Below are 15,000 nucleotides of genomic sequence, written 5' to 3' on the forward strand. Positions count from 1 at the left end.
CTAAAAAAAATCGTGATATGATTTTTTTCCCATATCGCCCACCCCTAACACACACACACACACACACACACACACGTGCTAATAGCATCTGTGGTGATTAACAGCTGGTATATATTAGTTATTACATCACTTTACCATGGTACCACCAATCCTCTGAGTGTCAGTGACTATTGATACTGTTTTATTCGCTGTTTATGTTCAGATTTCTGACAGTTAAACTGTTCAGATCAATCTGAGCCAAGATTCAAAACCAAACAGAATCAAATCTCATCGATCCAGACTCTGAAATACAACCAGAAATATTCTGTTCTGTTCAATATTTATGCTTCTTCCGTGAAATGGTTTAATTCAAGTATGTTTAGATCTTTGTATTCATTTATTTTTAAATATTTTATGTGTGTTTTAATATATATATATATATATAAGTTTTTGTTTACATAATATGTGTGTGTGTACTAGGGCTGTGTATTGGCAAGAATCTGGCGATAGATACGTATCATGATATGGGGTTGTGATAGATACTGTAAACAAGGCGATATATTGGGATATTTCTTATTTTAGGAATAGGATATATATATTTTAGGAAAGCTGTCATTAAGAACACACCACTATATGCAAACCTTAGCAAAAAATAAATAAATAACAATAGTTTAACCAGAACACACTGGGATGTGTATTAGTATTAATCAGTCCCTGTGTAGCAGAGGCCAGCGGGTAAGTGCTGTGCAGGTTAAACCTCTCTCCGTGGCCTTTAGCCTCCTCGTTAGAGCGCCCGCCTCCCACGCCGGAGACCACGGTTCGAATCCCGCTCGGAGCGGGTGGAGTAGGACCGCGACACCTGTAACCAGCTTTATTTGAGAAAAACCATCAAATACACTAAACTCCAAGATCTGCTACAACCCCTCAAAATAAACGTTCAATTTAACTTGAAGTCCTGACAGAAATAAATTAGCATTGTACAATGTCCTTAAGTTATGACAACAATAATAATATTCTTTATAATAATTAACTTATTTAAATATTATTTTTAAGGAATATCATGTTTGTCCATGTTTTAACTTAGAATACCTCTGTTGTGCAGCACTTTGCCAAAAATAAGTGTTAAATTTTCATTTGATAACATTTTAAAACATTAATTAAAATGTTAAAGTGTGATATAGATATACATAAGACTTATGGCTTTATTTTGTAATTGTTTTTGTTTTTTTCCTCTGAAGGGAGGCTTACTTTCATTAAAATGATTTCAAGTTTGTTGCAATAAAGAGTTTGTTCACTCAAATAACTTGTTCTTATTCTTTTAAGAGTCATTGTTACAGATAAGAATTATTGTTTAATATATACTGTGAAACCATGATATTTTCTGAGACGATTATCATACCGTGAAAATCTCATACCGTTACAACCGTAGCATCAGGACAATGACCCAAAACACCCGGCCAGTTCAGTCAAGGAGTTTATAAGAGCAAAGAAATGGAAAGTGTTAGATTGCCCAAGTCTATCTCCAGATTTAAATCTGATTGAACATGAATTTCAGCAGCTGAAGAGGAGAGGAAAGGCAGAAACTCCCCAAAACAAGCAACAATTGGGATTGACTGCATTAAAGGCTGGGAAAAGCATTTGAAAGGATGAGAGCAAGAGTCTGGTGATGTCTATGGGTCACAGACTCACTGCTGTGATTGTGTGCAAGGGATCTGCAACTAAATAATAGCTTTTAATCTTTTATATCTGCCTTATGTTCAACTGCTCCAATACTTATGCTCTCATCAGATAGAGGGATGAACTCTAAAAGTGCTGTTCTTTTTATTTGGTAAAACATCTATGTGTTGAAACGGCTAATAATAAAATATGACATTCTGCAGTTTTGTCTCATATTCATCTTTTAATCATATTTGCAAATGTCTTGACTCCACAGCCAACAGAGCAATTTTGTCTTTCCTGTCCAATACTTATGGAGGGGACCGTATACACGCATATATATGAACCACAAAAAAAACACTTTTGTTATTTGAAATAAAATAAACATTAAAATATAAAAGAAGAAATGATTTTATTTCAGCTAGTTTTCAAAGCTACATGTATTATTTTCAGTTAAAGTTGACTAAATGAATTAAAATTAAAATTAATAAAAAACTATATATATATATATATATATGGAACAGTTACAATAGCATTAATAGTCATTCATTTTAGTTAACAGATGCTATGATAATTTGAACAGATTTGTATTCTTATTGTAAAAAAGTCATGAATATTGTCTCAAAAGTCATGGAAATGTATTGATAAAAATGTGCACAAAACCCATAATAAATTCTTAAGGATACTAAAATAAATTTTCACCTTTTCACTTTATTTTAAATGTATTCATTTAAAATGATCCTAAAAATAAAAACTAATAAAAATGTAAAGCCCTATAGTGAGTTGTGGGTGGCACTGAAGTGTGCGTCTGAGAGAGTGGAGTTGTGAAATGTGTGCCGTGGGTCATCAGGACTGGAGTGTAGATGCTCTTGTCTCATTCTGTTCTCTGTGTGTTTGCAGATGTGATGTCTGAGACCATATTTGACGGCTTTGAGAAGATGGGGAAGAAGCAGAACAAGGAGCAGGTTCCTCCTCCGGTCGAAGCCCAGCAGAAGAAACCCAGCGCAGCGAAACAGACCAAAAAACCCCCCGCCAACAGCAGCAGCAAACCCACACGCTACAAAACACTGGAGGAGGCCGTCAGAGCCGTGAGTGTACTCACACACACACACATATATACTGTATATACTCACTCACACACATAAATCGACAGCATCTGCTGATGAATGCATGTAGATGTTTACTGCAGATGTTGTAGATCTGATGCGTGTGTGTCTCTCAGCTGGATGTTCTGGAGCTGAAGAAGCAGCTGGAGAAAAGTCAGAGTCTGTTTCCTGAGAATCCATCCGTCTGGGTGAAGGATCTCGCCGGATACCTGAACTACAAGCTCCCAGCACCGGACACGGAGCCCACGCTCAGCAGCTACGCACACGGTCAGTCTGTGTGTCTGTGTGTGTGTGTGTGTGTGTGTGTGTGTGTGTGTGTGTGTGTGTGTGTGAGAGAGAGTGTCAATCTAGATCACCAGATGAGCTCGTGCAATTACGAAAAATCAGATTTAATGAATTAAATATGTAGTGTGTGTTGTACTGCATGCTTCAGAGTGTTCAGTTTATTTATCTCAATTCTAATATTTGTAGGACCCTAATGAAATATTTTCTTTATTCCCAAAATTCATGTTATTTTCCCCCCAAAATATCATGTTTTGTTTTAATGGTTTAATTACATTTAAAAAATCCAAAATATCTAAGATGTCTAAAAACAGATGAATGAATGCATTAAGTATTTAATTAATCTTTTAAAATATCATCATCAAATCACATTTAAGCAGTTCATTTAATTTTATGGCAAAAAATTGAAAGCAAAAATCATATTGCAAGTTAATAATAAAAATAATTTTATCAAGCATAGTGGAAATCAAATGAATGCATAAAACACAACAATTTAATCTTTAAAAATAAATTATAATTTAATCAAATTAAATGTGAAGAATTCCTTCCATTTTTTTGGCAAAAAACTAATTTAACATTATAATAATTGGCAATATTTTAATAATCAATACATTAAAATACTTTTAGTATATTTTTATACATGACTAATAAAATCACAATTGTAATATTTGTTAAATATGCACATTTTTGCAGGTCTAGCTGTTGAGCATATGTTCATATCTTGTTTTGTGTTTTACGAGTCATTATATCAGAATCTAACCTGTGCTTGTGTGTCTAGATTACCCATACTGCCTCGCTGGTAAGGAGCTGAGGGCCGTAATCAGAAACCTGCTGGGCAAATGTTCAGACGCGCTGCCCGAGTTCTTCGACCACTGTGTGTTTACGATGCTGCGAGAGCAGGACCGACAGCCCGGTGAGTCACGATACCTCCGATGTGTTCATGATGCTCCGCTCTGAGCTGTGAGTGTTGAGTTCTGCTGTCTGTCTCTGCTGCTCCGGCAGGTGAATCTCTGCATGGCTACAGGATGTGCATCCAGGCTCTCATGCAGGACAAACCCCAGATCGTCACGCTGAACCTCGCTGACGTGAGTCAAACTCCTCCAGGTTTGAGCTCAGCCGGCCACTAATGCTGGGCACATGCTCTCATGACACGCATGCAGCCTTAGTGACCTCTGACCCCTCTAAATGTGTCCCTGCAGCACAAAAGCAGTCATCAGTTGCACAGGTATATTTGTAGAAATAGCCAACAATACATTGTATGGCTCAAAATTATACATTTCTCTTTTATGACAAAAATCATTAGGATATTAAACCTTAAAGACCTAGAACGTTTTTGGGGCACCTGACACATCTGTACTTTTCTTGTTTTTTCAGACCTATTCTAGCAGTCAGCATTAAGTGCCATATAGCATTATAAACTAGAGAACTTGAAGTTTCAGTCTAGCTAATTTAAAGTCCCATGAAATTCCAGAATTTTAAGAAAAAAGCAAGCAATAATTGGGTGTTTTTTTTACTGTGTACTCAAAAAAAAAAAAAAAAAAAAAAAACTCCTGAAGTTTGGATTTTTTTTTCTTTAGAAAGTTGTATTTGGGTGGTTTACACTTCCAAATATTTATTTTTTCTACATATAACATTCCCCAAGCAAGTTATAGCCATTTATATATAATATTGTTATAGGTGCTTTTCAGTGAAAAACAGGTCTATTTACTTTACTAACAATATAAATGTGTCCAAAAACATTTAGGGAGTAAAGAAAATGGATTTTTATAAGTTTTATAATAACAAAATATACAGAGTGCAACAGAAATAAATAGTGCAAATGATCTTTATGAACTATATAAGTATTATTTACATAATATAATGGATGGATCCGCTGGCTGTACTCTGCGTCAGACTTGATTTTACCGGGACATCGCCTCGCGACGCGAATACCTAAATCCAGTGCTTTATATAGCGATATGTACTGCTTTTTCATCCTTGCTTTTGGTTTGTTTTATGCCAAAGTGCTCTGTCCTGTGTTCTTCTGGGCTTTTTCAGACAGTGCTCTCATGCAAATGTGTTATTGTGTTTATTTTCATGCACGCACGACACTCTTTACTTTCACTTTGTGTTTGCTCAGATTCCCAAAGAAACTTGCTAAACAACGGTTCAGAAGACCAAAACCTATATTTATTGGTTGAATATATGACAGTTTGAACCAGTCTGGGCACGGGGGTGGGACTAAGCGTCAACAATCGTTCCTGTTTGGCTCAGAGGGACGAAATGCATTGGTTTCTTCTGACCAATGTTGTCAAAATGTGATGACGTAATCACGTACGCTAGGGAGCCTCTGAATCTCTGCTTTCCAACACTTTTTAAAACATTCAGATCGGATAAGCGGATCAAAAGTTATTAAACATTTAAGAGCTGTAGTTATTTTTAGTCTCGGTCTTTGAGGGTTAAGTAAAGATCATGTTCCATGAAGATATTTTGTAAATTTCCTACCGTAAATATATCAAAACTTCATTTTTGATTAGTAATATGCATTGCTAAGAACTTCATTTGAACAACTTTAAAGGAGATTTTCTCAATATTTAGATTTTTTTGCTCCCTCAGATTCCAGATTTTCTAATAGTTGTATCTCAGACAAATATTGTCCTATCATAACAAACCATACATCAATGGAGAGATTATTTATTCAGCTTTCAGATGTATATATCTCAATTTTGAAAAAAATGACCCTTGTGACTGGTTTTGTGCTCCAAGGTCACATATACTAGTGTAGTTTTTGACATTATCTTGAATAAGATTTTATTTGTATACTTTTTTCATTTTAACTTTACTTAAAGTTTTAGTGATTTTGCTTTGTGTTTGTCATTTTTATAGTTTATTTTTTTGTCTATATACTTTTTAATTTTGGTTTTAGTTATTTTAGTAAGTTAAACTCAACAAAAATGATAAATGTTGCCTTGGAAACTAGCTGAAATAAATTATTTCCAATTGTTTCTTTCTTTTTTGCCTAAATGTTAATATTTATAGAAATATTTATGAAATCGGTTTTGTTTTATTTCTAAATTTAGTATTTTACACACTAATTTTTAATGTTTTAATTAAATTAATAATCCAAAAGAATGTCGAAACAATTGAATTAATACAACTATAATATTGCAGCTTTTAGACATTGTTCTGATTTTTGTTATAAGTCAGAAATGACAAGGAGGCAGCGTTCTGCAAATTTCAGATTATGACATGTGTTGCTCTGACTCTATAATACCCCCGTGTGACCTCTGACCCCCGTGTGACCCCTCCACAGCACCTGGAGCTGCTGCGCTCCCATCAGAACCGGCCGGTCAAGTGTCTGACCATCATGTGGGCTCTGGGACAGGCGGGATTCTACGACCTCAGCCAGGGCATCAGAGGTGAGCGCCACTGAAAGCAGGGCAAAGACCAGAGAGAGCTTGAGAAATCATTGAGAAATAACTGCTGATGTGTGGAAGTGCACTTCTGCAAGCTCTCTTTGGGATTTAACATGAACTTTATAACATCTAGAATGGCTTACAGCAGTCCTGTGATTTTTGATGGTGTGTTTTGTCCCGTAGTTTGGTTGGGGATCATGCTTCCTGTTCTCGGGATGAAGGCTCTGTCTGCGTATGCCATCGCTTATCTGGAGCGCCTCCTCACGTGAGTCTTCACTAGAGTTATAACTTTCTGAGTTCTGGACAGTCTGAACTGAAGCTCAGGTTATTTGTGTCTGTGTTTCAGTCTTCATGCCAACCTGACCAAAGGTTTCGGGATCATGGGGCCGAAGGAGTTCTTCCCGCTGCTGGACTTTGCTTACATGCCCAAAAACGCCCTGTCCCAGAGGTGAGACTCGCTGTGTGACGCACAGATCATCGTCCTGACTCACTCATTCATATACACATCCTGATTCATATTCACATCCTGATTCACGTCCTGATTAATATTCACATCCTGATTCATATTCACATCCTGATTCATATACACATCCTGATTCATATTCACATCCTGATTCACGTCCTGGTTAATATTCACATCCTGATTCACGTCCTGATTAATATTCACATCCTGATTCATGTCCTAATTCATATACACATCCTGATTCACGTCCTGATTCATATTCACATCCTGATTCACGTCCTGATTCATATTCACATCCTGATTCACGTCCTGATTCATATTCACATCCTGATTCATATCCTGATTCATATACACATCCTGATTCACGTCCTGATTCATATTCACATCCTGATTCACGTCCTGATTCATATTCACATCCTGATTCACGTCCTGATTCATATTCACATCCTGATTCATATTCACATCCTGATTCATATTCACGTCCTGATTCATATTCACGTCCTGATTCATATTCACATCCTGATTCACGTCCTGATTCATATCCTGATTCATGTCCTGATTCATATTCACATCCTGATTCATATCCTGATTCATATACACATCCTGATTCACGTCCTGATTCATATTCACATCCTGATTCACGTCCTGATTCATATACACATCCTGATTCACGTCTTGATTCATATTCACATCCTGATTCACGTCCTGATTCATATACACGTCCTGATTCATATTCACATCCTGATTCACGTCCTGATTCATATTCACATCCTGATTCACGTCCTGATTCATATACACGTCCTGATTCATATTCACGTCCTGATTCATATTCACGTCATGATTCACGTCCTGATTCATATTCACGTCCTGATTCATATTCACGTCCTGATTCAGATTCACGTCCTGATTCACTTTCTGATTCAGATTCACGTCCTGATTCACTTTCTGATTCAGATTCACGTCCTGATTTGTATACACATCCTGGTTCATATATACGCCTTGATTCACATCCTGATTCATATTCACGTCCTGATTCATGTCCTGATTCATATACACATCCTGATTCACGTCTTGATTCATATTCACATCCTGATTCATATACACGTCCTGATTCATATTCGCGTCCTGATTCACGTCCTGATTCATATTCGCGTCATGATTCACGTCCTGATTCATATTCACGTCCTGATTCATATTCACGTCCTGATTCACGTCCTGATTCATATTCACGTCCTGATTCACTTTCTGATTCAGATTCACGTCCTGATTTGTATACACATCCTGGTTCATATATACGCCTTGATTCACGTCCTGATTCATGTCCTGATTCATATTCACGTCCTGATTCAGATTCACGTCCTGATTTGTATACACATCCTGATTCATATATACGCCTTGATTCACGTCCTGATTCATGTCCTGATTCATATTCACATCCTGGTTAACGTCCTGATTTTTGTCCTTATGTTGTTGTGCAGTCTGCAGGAGCAGTTGTGTCGGCTGTACCCGCGGCTCAAGGTCCTGGCGTTCGGAGCCAAACCCGAATCGACGCTGCACACGTATTTCCCATCGTTCCTGTCCCGAGCCACGCCAAACTGCCCTGACGCCATGAAGAAAGAGGTGGGACACATAGTGCCTTATAAACCATGTGGCTCAGTTCCTCCTGGATTCCGTGAAATGGTTTAATACAATTTGAAGGGTCAAAAAGATGTCTGATCAATTGTATTCATAAAATTTTTAAATATATCTTTAACAATTTATTAATTTATTATAATTTTAACAATAACAGTGCCCTATTTTTTTTTTATTTTTTTTTTTACTGGGTTATATATAATTACAACATTGTGATATTTCTTAAAATATAATGTTTTCATAGACATTATTATTATTATTATTATTATTTATTATTATTATTAATAATGATAATGATAATAATAATAATTTGTTACATTTATATAGCACTTTTCTGGGTACTCAAAGTGCTTTACATAGAAGGGGGGGGGGGGGTCTCCTCAACCACCACCAATGTGCAGCATCCACCTGGATGATGCGACGGCAGCCATATTGCGCCCACCACACACCAGCTTACAGGTGGAGAGGAGACAGAGTGATGAAGCCAATCAGTGTATGGGGATGATTAGGAGGCCATGGGCAAAGTTGGCCAGGATGCCGGGGTAACACCCCTACTCTTTTTCAAAGAACATCCTGGGATTTTTAATGACCACAGAGAGTCAGGACTTCGGTTTAACGTCTCATCTGAAGGACGGTGCTTTTTGACAGTATAGTGTCCCGTCACTATACCAGGGTGTTAGGACCCACACAGACCACAGGGTGAGCACCCCCTGCTGGCCTCACTAACACCTCTTCCAGCAGCAACCTAGTTTACCCAGGAGGTCTCCCATCCAGGTACTGACCAGCTCAACCCTGCTTAACTTCAGTGGGCAACCAGTCTTGGGTTACAGGTTGATATGGCTGCTGGACGTTGTTATTATTATTATTATTATTATTATTATTGATAGTAATAATAATAAAAGTTGACATGCATTTTACTGCACAATAGTAATATTTCCGTCACCATTACTTAACATTAAGCCAAATTAATATTATTATTATTATTATTATTATTATTATTATTATTATTTAGGTTGTCATGAAGAGCTTTGAGATTCTGTGTGTTTTCTTTCTATGTATTTCTGACTGGATATTCTATGTTATCAGCATCCTAGTGCCCTCATTAGCGTGCTGTCATTGCTCTGTGTGTGTGTGTGTGTGTGTGTGTGTGTGTGCAGCTGCTCAGGAGCCTGACGGAGTGTCTGATGGTGGACGGACAGAGTTTGAGCGTCTGGAGGCAGTTATACACCAAACACCTGTCTCAGTCCAGGTCAGCCTTTCACCATTAAACACCTGCACAGGACTGGACTGAACACTTCATTAATGCTTTTCTCCTTTTCTCTTCAGTCTTCTGTTGAATCACCTGCTGAAGTCATGGAACACACTTCCACCGAAGGTAAGAGTCCGACACTCTCACACACACACTCACACACACACTCAGACACACTCTCACACACACGTTTGTTTTTGTGAATTGTGGGAACTCTCATAGGCATAATGGTTTTCTACTGTACAAACCGTATTTTCTATTGCCCTACAACTAAACGTACCCCTCACAGGAAAGTCCTCATAAATCACCTTCACCTTGTAATACCTGTCATACCTGTGTTATTATACAAATTTATGTCCTCGTTTGTCACAAAAACACACACGCGCGCTCACACACACACACACACACACACACACCAGAATCTGTTCACTGAAAGAGAAAGAATTGCCTGCATGTGATTTATTTTTTCATGCAGCAGAGTCTTCCTTCACTGTACAGTGTATTTTATTCCCATGTCCTGTTTAAATTATATTAGGCAACATTTCTGTTCATTAATTACATTAATGGACATTTTTAGGAACTCTTAATTTGGCCATGAATGCAACATTTGTTGCTGACGTGGCGTTAAATAAAGTGAGATCTAGCAGCCTGTGCTCATCATGTGGTGTTGTTGTTTAGTTGCAGAAAAACCTTCAGGACACCATCCAGTCGTTCAGAGTGACCAATGACGAGCTGCAGAGCAACACAAACACACAGCAAATCAGTGACTGCAACTCGCTCTGCCACGTGAGAGACTCACACACACACACTCTCTCTCACTCACACACACACACACTCACTCACATACACACACTCTCTCTCACACACACACACACACACACACACACACACACACTCACTCACTCACTCACATACACACTCACACACACACACTCTCTCTCACACACACTTACTCACTCGCACACACGCACACACACACACACACACACACTGTTACGACCGTCTAGGGGTCTGTGTCGTAACTAAAAAAAATGAAATGAGTCTCACTACCAGAGAGATTAGGAAAACGTATTTACCTTTATTTGCGGGCAAAAGGAAACAAATTCCAACTTCAGAGGATGACAAGGCCAAAATAATAAACAAAATCCCCTTCGTGTTAAATAAACTAAATTCCTAAACCAAAAGAAAAGAAAATGAAATACACAATCCTTCCCTAACTCCCTAAATAAAAAAACAGAGTGCAAGATATGTACATCAAAAGAAATGGCGTCAAACCTCCTACAGCCCTTAATACGTTGGCAGTACAAATCACCCAATATTTACATAAGGTAATTTAAATAATACAAATTCATATCAATAGCAAGACATAGCATTAGACGAACTCTTTCTCTCTGGCAAGATACTCAATCCTACGAAGAATGAATTAAAAGACAGCGACGCAAGCATGCGGTGGCACAAACAAGGCCCTTGGCAGGTGTCTGGGGTGATCCTTTTATTCTGGTTGGTTGTGGAGACGAACCAATCGCCGCGTCCGATGAATTATCTGGAGGAACACCCATCTGAAAAGCAAGCAAATACCCAGAAGGAACACCAGAGGGCAGAATAACACACAAACTCCTAACACCCCCATCCATAAAATAAAACATGTTTTAAATACTAATTAACACGGGATAGAGAATCAGCTACCACATTGTCGGTACCCTTTTTATGACAGATGTTCAAACTGTAACCTTGACAAATTAACGACCAGCGCATGAGACGATGGTTGGCATTGGACATGCGTTGGAGAAATATTAATGGGTTATGGTCAGTGTAAACATTCACTGGTTGTACAGAGGAACCGATGTACACTTCAAAATGTTGCAAAGCAAAAATTAAAGCAAGGGCCTCCTTTTCAATGGTACTGTAGCTTAGCTGATGTTTCAGGAACTTCTTTGAAAAAAAACTAATAGGATGATTTAAACCATCCTTCCCAACCTGTAATAATACAGCACCAGCACCACTACCACTAGCGTCAACTTCCAACAAAAATGGTTTTTCAAAGTCAGGGGCAATGAGCACAGGGTTTGTACACAGCAACATTTTTAGAGCGTTAAATGCAGCTTCACATTCAGCAGACCATTTAAATGAGACTGCTTTCCGAAGTAGTCCTGTTAGGGGACCCGCAACTATGGAGAAATTCCTACAGAAACAGCGGTAATACCCGATCATTCCTAGAAATCGTCGCAGCTCTCTTTTGTTCTCAGGAACCGGGAAATGAAGGATTGCTTCCACCTTCGAATTCAAAGGATGAACTTTACCACTTCCAACCTCTTTCCCTAAATAGGTGACGGTAGCACATCCAAATTCACACTTGGCTAAGTTCAGAGTGAGGTTAGCAGCTTTAAGTCGCTCAAAGACTCCACGCAAGGTTTTCAGATGATCTTCCCATGTATTTCCATAACACACAACATCGTCTAAATAAGCCTCACAATTAGACATGTTGGACAACACGACAGACATAAGCCGTTGAAAAGTGGCACCAGAGTTTCGAAGTCCGAAAGGCATTACCCGATATTGTAAAAACACATCAGGGGTGGCGAACGCCGAAATTTCAGATGCACGCGCCGTAAGGGGCACCTGCCAATATCCTTTTAGCAAGTCTAATTTCGTCACAAACTTTGCGTTCCCGACACGGTCAACACAATCTTCCATGCGTGGCATGGGGAAAGAATCAGCTTTTGTCACCGAATTTACCTTCCTGTAATCGGTACAAAAACGTGACGACCCGTCTGATTTGGGCACTATAAGACATGGAGAACACCAAGGACTAGAACTTGGGACAGCCAAACTATGTTCAAGTAAATACCGTGTTTCTTGTCTCATCAGTTCCCTCTTAACTGGATTTACCCGATAAGCATTTTGTTTAATAGGCACGTGTGAACTGACATCAATGTCATGCGTTAACACTTGTGTCATCGAAGGAAAATCACCAAACAAGGTTTGATAACTCTGAATCAAGGTTCTAATATCAGCTTGGTTAGAAACTGATAAGTGAGATAACTTAGAAGAAAGATTCGACAAGGTTTCTGAGTTAGACAAACGGGCAGTAGTGAAAGCAGCGCTATTCATCATTAAATCATCCCTTTCTGGAGAGTATTCTGCCAGGGACTCCACTGCTGGTGCAACAGTGACAACAGGAGACTTCTTCACAGAATCATGCCGGGTCACATAGGTCTTAATCATATTGACATGACAGACCCGTGACTTCTTCCTACGCTCAGGAGTGGAAACAACATAGTTAGTATCACTCAACTTTTCGCTAATTTCATAGGGACCAGTGAATTTAGCTCTCAGTACTGCACCAGGCACAGGTAGTAAGACTAAAACTTTATCTCCGACACAAAATGAACGTTGGACAGCTTTTTGATCATAACGACACTTCATGTGGTCTTGTGCCGAGTCAAGCGATCGCTTTGCCAGTTTCCACATCTCGTGTAGTTTTTCGCGAAAAGAACTGACATATTCTGGGACATTTTTCACGGGAGCTTGGAGAGTAGGAGACAAAAACTGCTCCTGCAAAATTTTCAAAGGACCGCGCACCGTGTGTCCAAAGATCAGCTCTGACGGACTAAATCCGAGTGACGCTTGAGTTGTAGTTCGAATGGCAAACAACAAAAGGGGAATTTCCTCATCCCATTCCTTTGGTTGTTCAACGCAAAAGGTTCGGAGCATAGACTTAAGTGTTTGGTGAAACCTTTCAAGAGCACCTTGCGACTGTGGATGAAATGCACTAGATACCTGATGCCTGATGTTCAACTTTTTTATTGCCTTAGCGAACACTTTAGACATGAAGTTGGTTCCTTGATCCGACTGAATACATTTAGGTACCCCAAAAGTCGTAAAGAATTTAATAATTGCCTTAACCACTGCATGAGCTTTAAGTGAACGGAGAGGAATCGCCTCAGGATATCTAGTCGATGCACACATTAAAGTTAACAGATACAAATTTCCAGATTTAGTTTTAGGCAATGGCCCGACACAGTCGATTATAATCCGCTCAAACGGTTCACCAATCACTGGTATCGGTTTCAATGGGGCTGGGGGAATCACCTGGTTGGGCTTGCCAGCCATTTGACAAGCATGGCACGATTTACAGAATTTTGCTACGTCAGATTTCATTGATGGCCAAAAGAAATACTTCAATAGATAATCATAGGTCTTTCGAATACCTAGGTGGCCGGAAAGTTCATGGTCATGTGCCACACTCAACACCTGTTCTCTAAAAGTTTTTGGAATCACCACCTGAAAAACAGTGCCCCAGTCATCTCTGACACGATTTGGTGACCACTTTCGCATCAGCACGCCTTTTTCAACAAAATAGGCAACGGGGTGTTCTGGCAAAACAGTCTGCTCGACAGCTGCTGCAAAACAGTGAGAGAGAGTTTGATCGGTACATTGTGCCTCAATTAACGTAGCCCGCTCACACGGTAAATCAACATTAGGAATTGCGTACATTTTCAGCTCTACCACATCAGATTCCTCGGAATTATCCTCACTCAAAAAGGTTTCCGACAGGTCAACAATGTCTTTACACTTTTGAGCCTGTGCTCGGGTTACTACACATGTGCTAAACACATTCGGAAATTCTTTCTGCAAATCGTCATAATCATCGTACGTAACCGGAACATCTACCACTTCTGGTAAACAAAAAACTTTGTCACCCGCCAAGTCATTTCCTAATATGAGCGATACACCTTTAACTGGTAACTCTGCACGCACAGCCAGTTTAACTTTCCCCGACACAATACCAGAGCGCATATGTACATGGTGCAGAGGAACTCTAACAACTGACAAACCAAGACCTTGCAGCAATACACTCGAACCGCAGCTTGACTGCTCTGAAAACGGCAACACACTTTCTAAGATTAAGGATTGGCTTGCACCAGTATCACGGAGGATACGAACAGTTTTCATTTCCGAGTCTTCCGTAAGTGACACAACACCGTCAACAATAAACGGTTCAAACCCTGCGTCAGTACCTGCTGACCCAATAGTAACTAGGGAACGTTCAACCAAAGCAACGCCCTTCGGCGCATATGTTTTCCTGCCCGCTTTACGCTTGAGAGAGGGACAGACAGCGATGAGATGTCCCACTTCATGACAGTAAAAACACTCACGAATTTCATCCTTAACAGCCCCTAACACCTTCTTTGATACAACTGTGGTATCTCTAGGACTAACGTTACGATCACGATC

The 15,000-nt window shown here is 39.2% G+C and overlaps 1 protein-coding gene across 1 annotated transcript in view; it reads left to right on the forward strand.

Moving 5' to 3' along the window:
- Positions 1-15,000, forward strand: part of LOC306861738 (transmembrane protein 214-B-like) — a 23,881-nt gene that overhangs the window by 2,321 nt on the left and 6,560 nt on the right. Inside the window, exons 2-12 of the mRNA XM_079404167.1 lie at positions 2,536-2,723; positions 2,858-3,008; positions 3,802-3,936; positions 4,026-4,108; positions 6,316-6,421; positions 6,602-6,683; positions 6,765-6,866; positions 8,360-8,501; positions 9,671-9,762; positions 9,840-9,888; positions 10,441-10,548. Of these exons, the coding sequence (XP_079260293.1) occupies positions 2,536-2,723; positions 2,858-3,008; positions 3,802-3,936; positions 4,026-4,108; positions 6,316-6,421; positions 6,602-6,683; positions 6,765-6,866; positions 8,360-8,501; positions 9,671-9,762; positions 9,840-9,888; positions 10,441-10,548 (1,238 nt within the window). The remainder of the gene's footprint in view (positions 1-2,535; positions 2,724-2,857; positions 3,009-3,801; positions 3,937-4,025; positions 4,109-6,315; positions 6,422-6,601; positions 6,684-6,764; positions 6,867-8,359; positions 8,502-9,670; positions 9,763-9,839; positions 9,889-10,440; positions 10,549-15,000) is intronic.

Source organism: Barbus barbus (genome assembly GCF_936440315.1).
Source record: "Barbus barbus genome assembly, chromosome: 42".
Taxonomy (NCBI): Eukaryota; Metazoa; Chordata; class Actinopteri; order Cypriniformes; family Cyprinidae; genus Barbus; species Barbus barbus.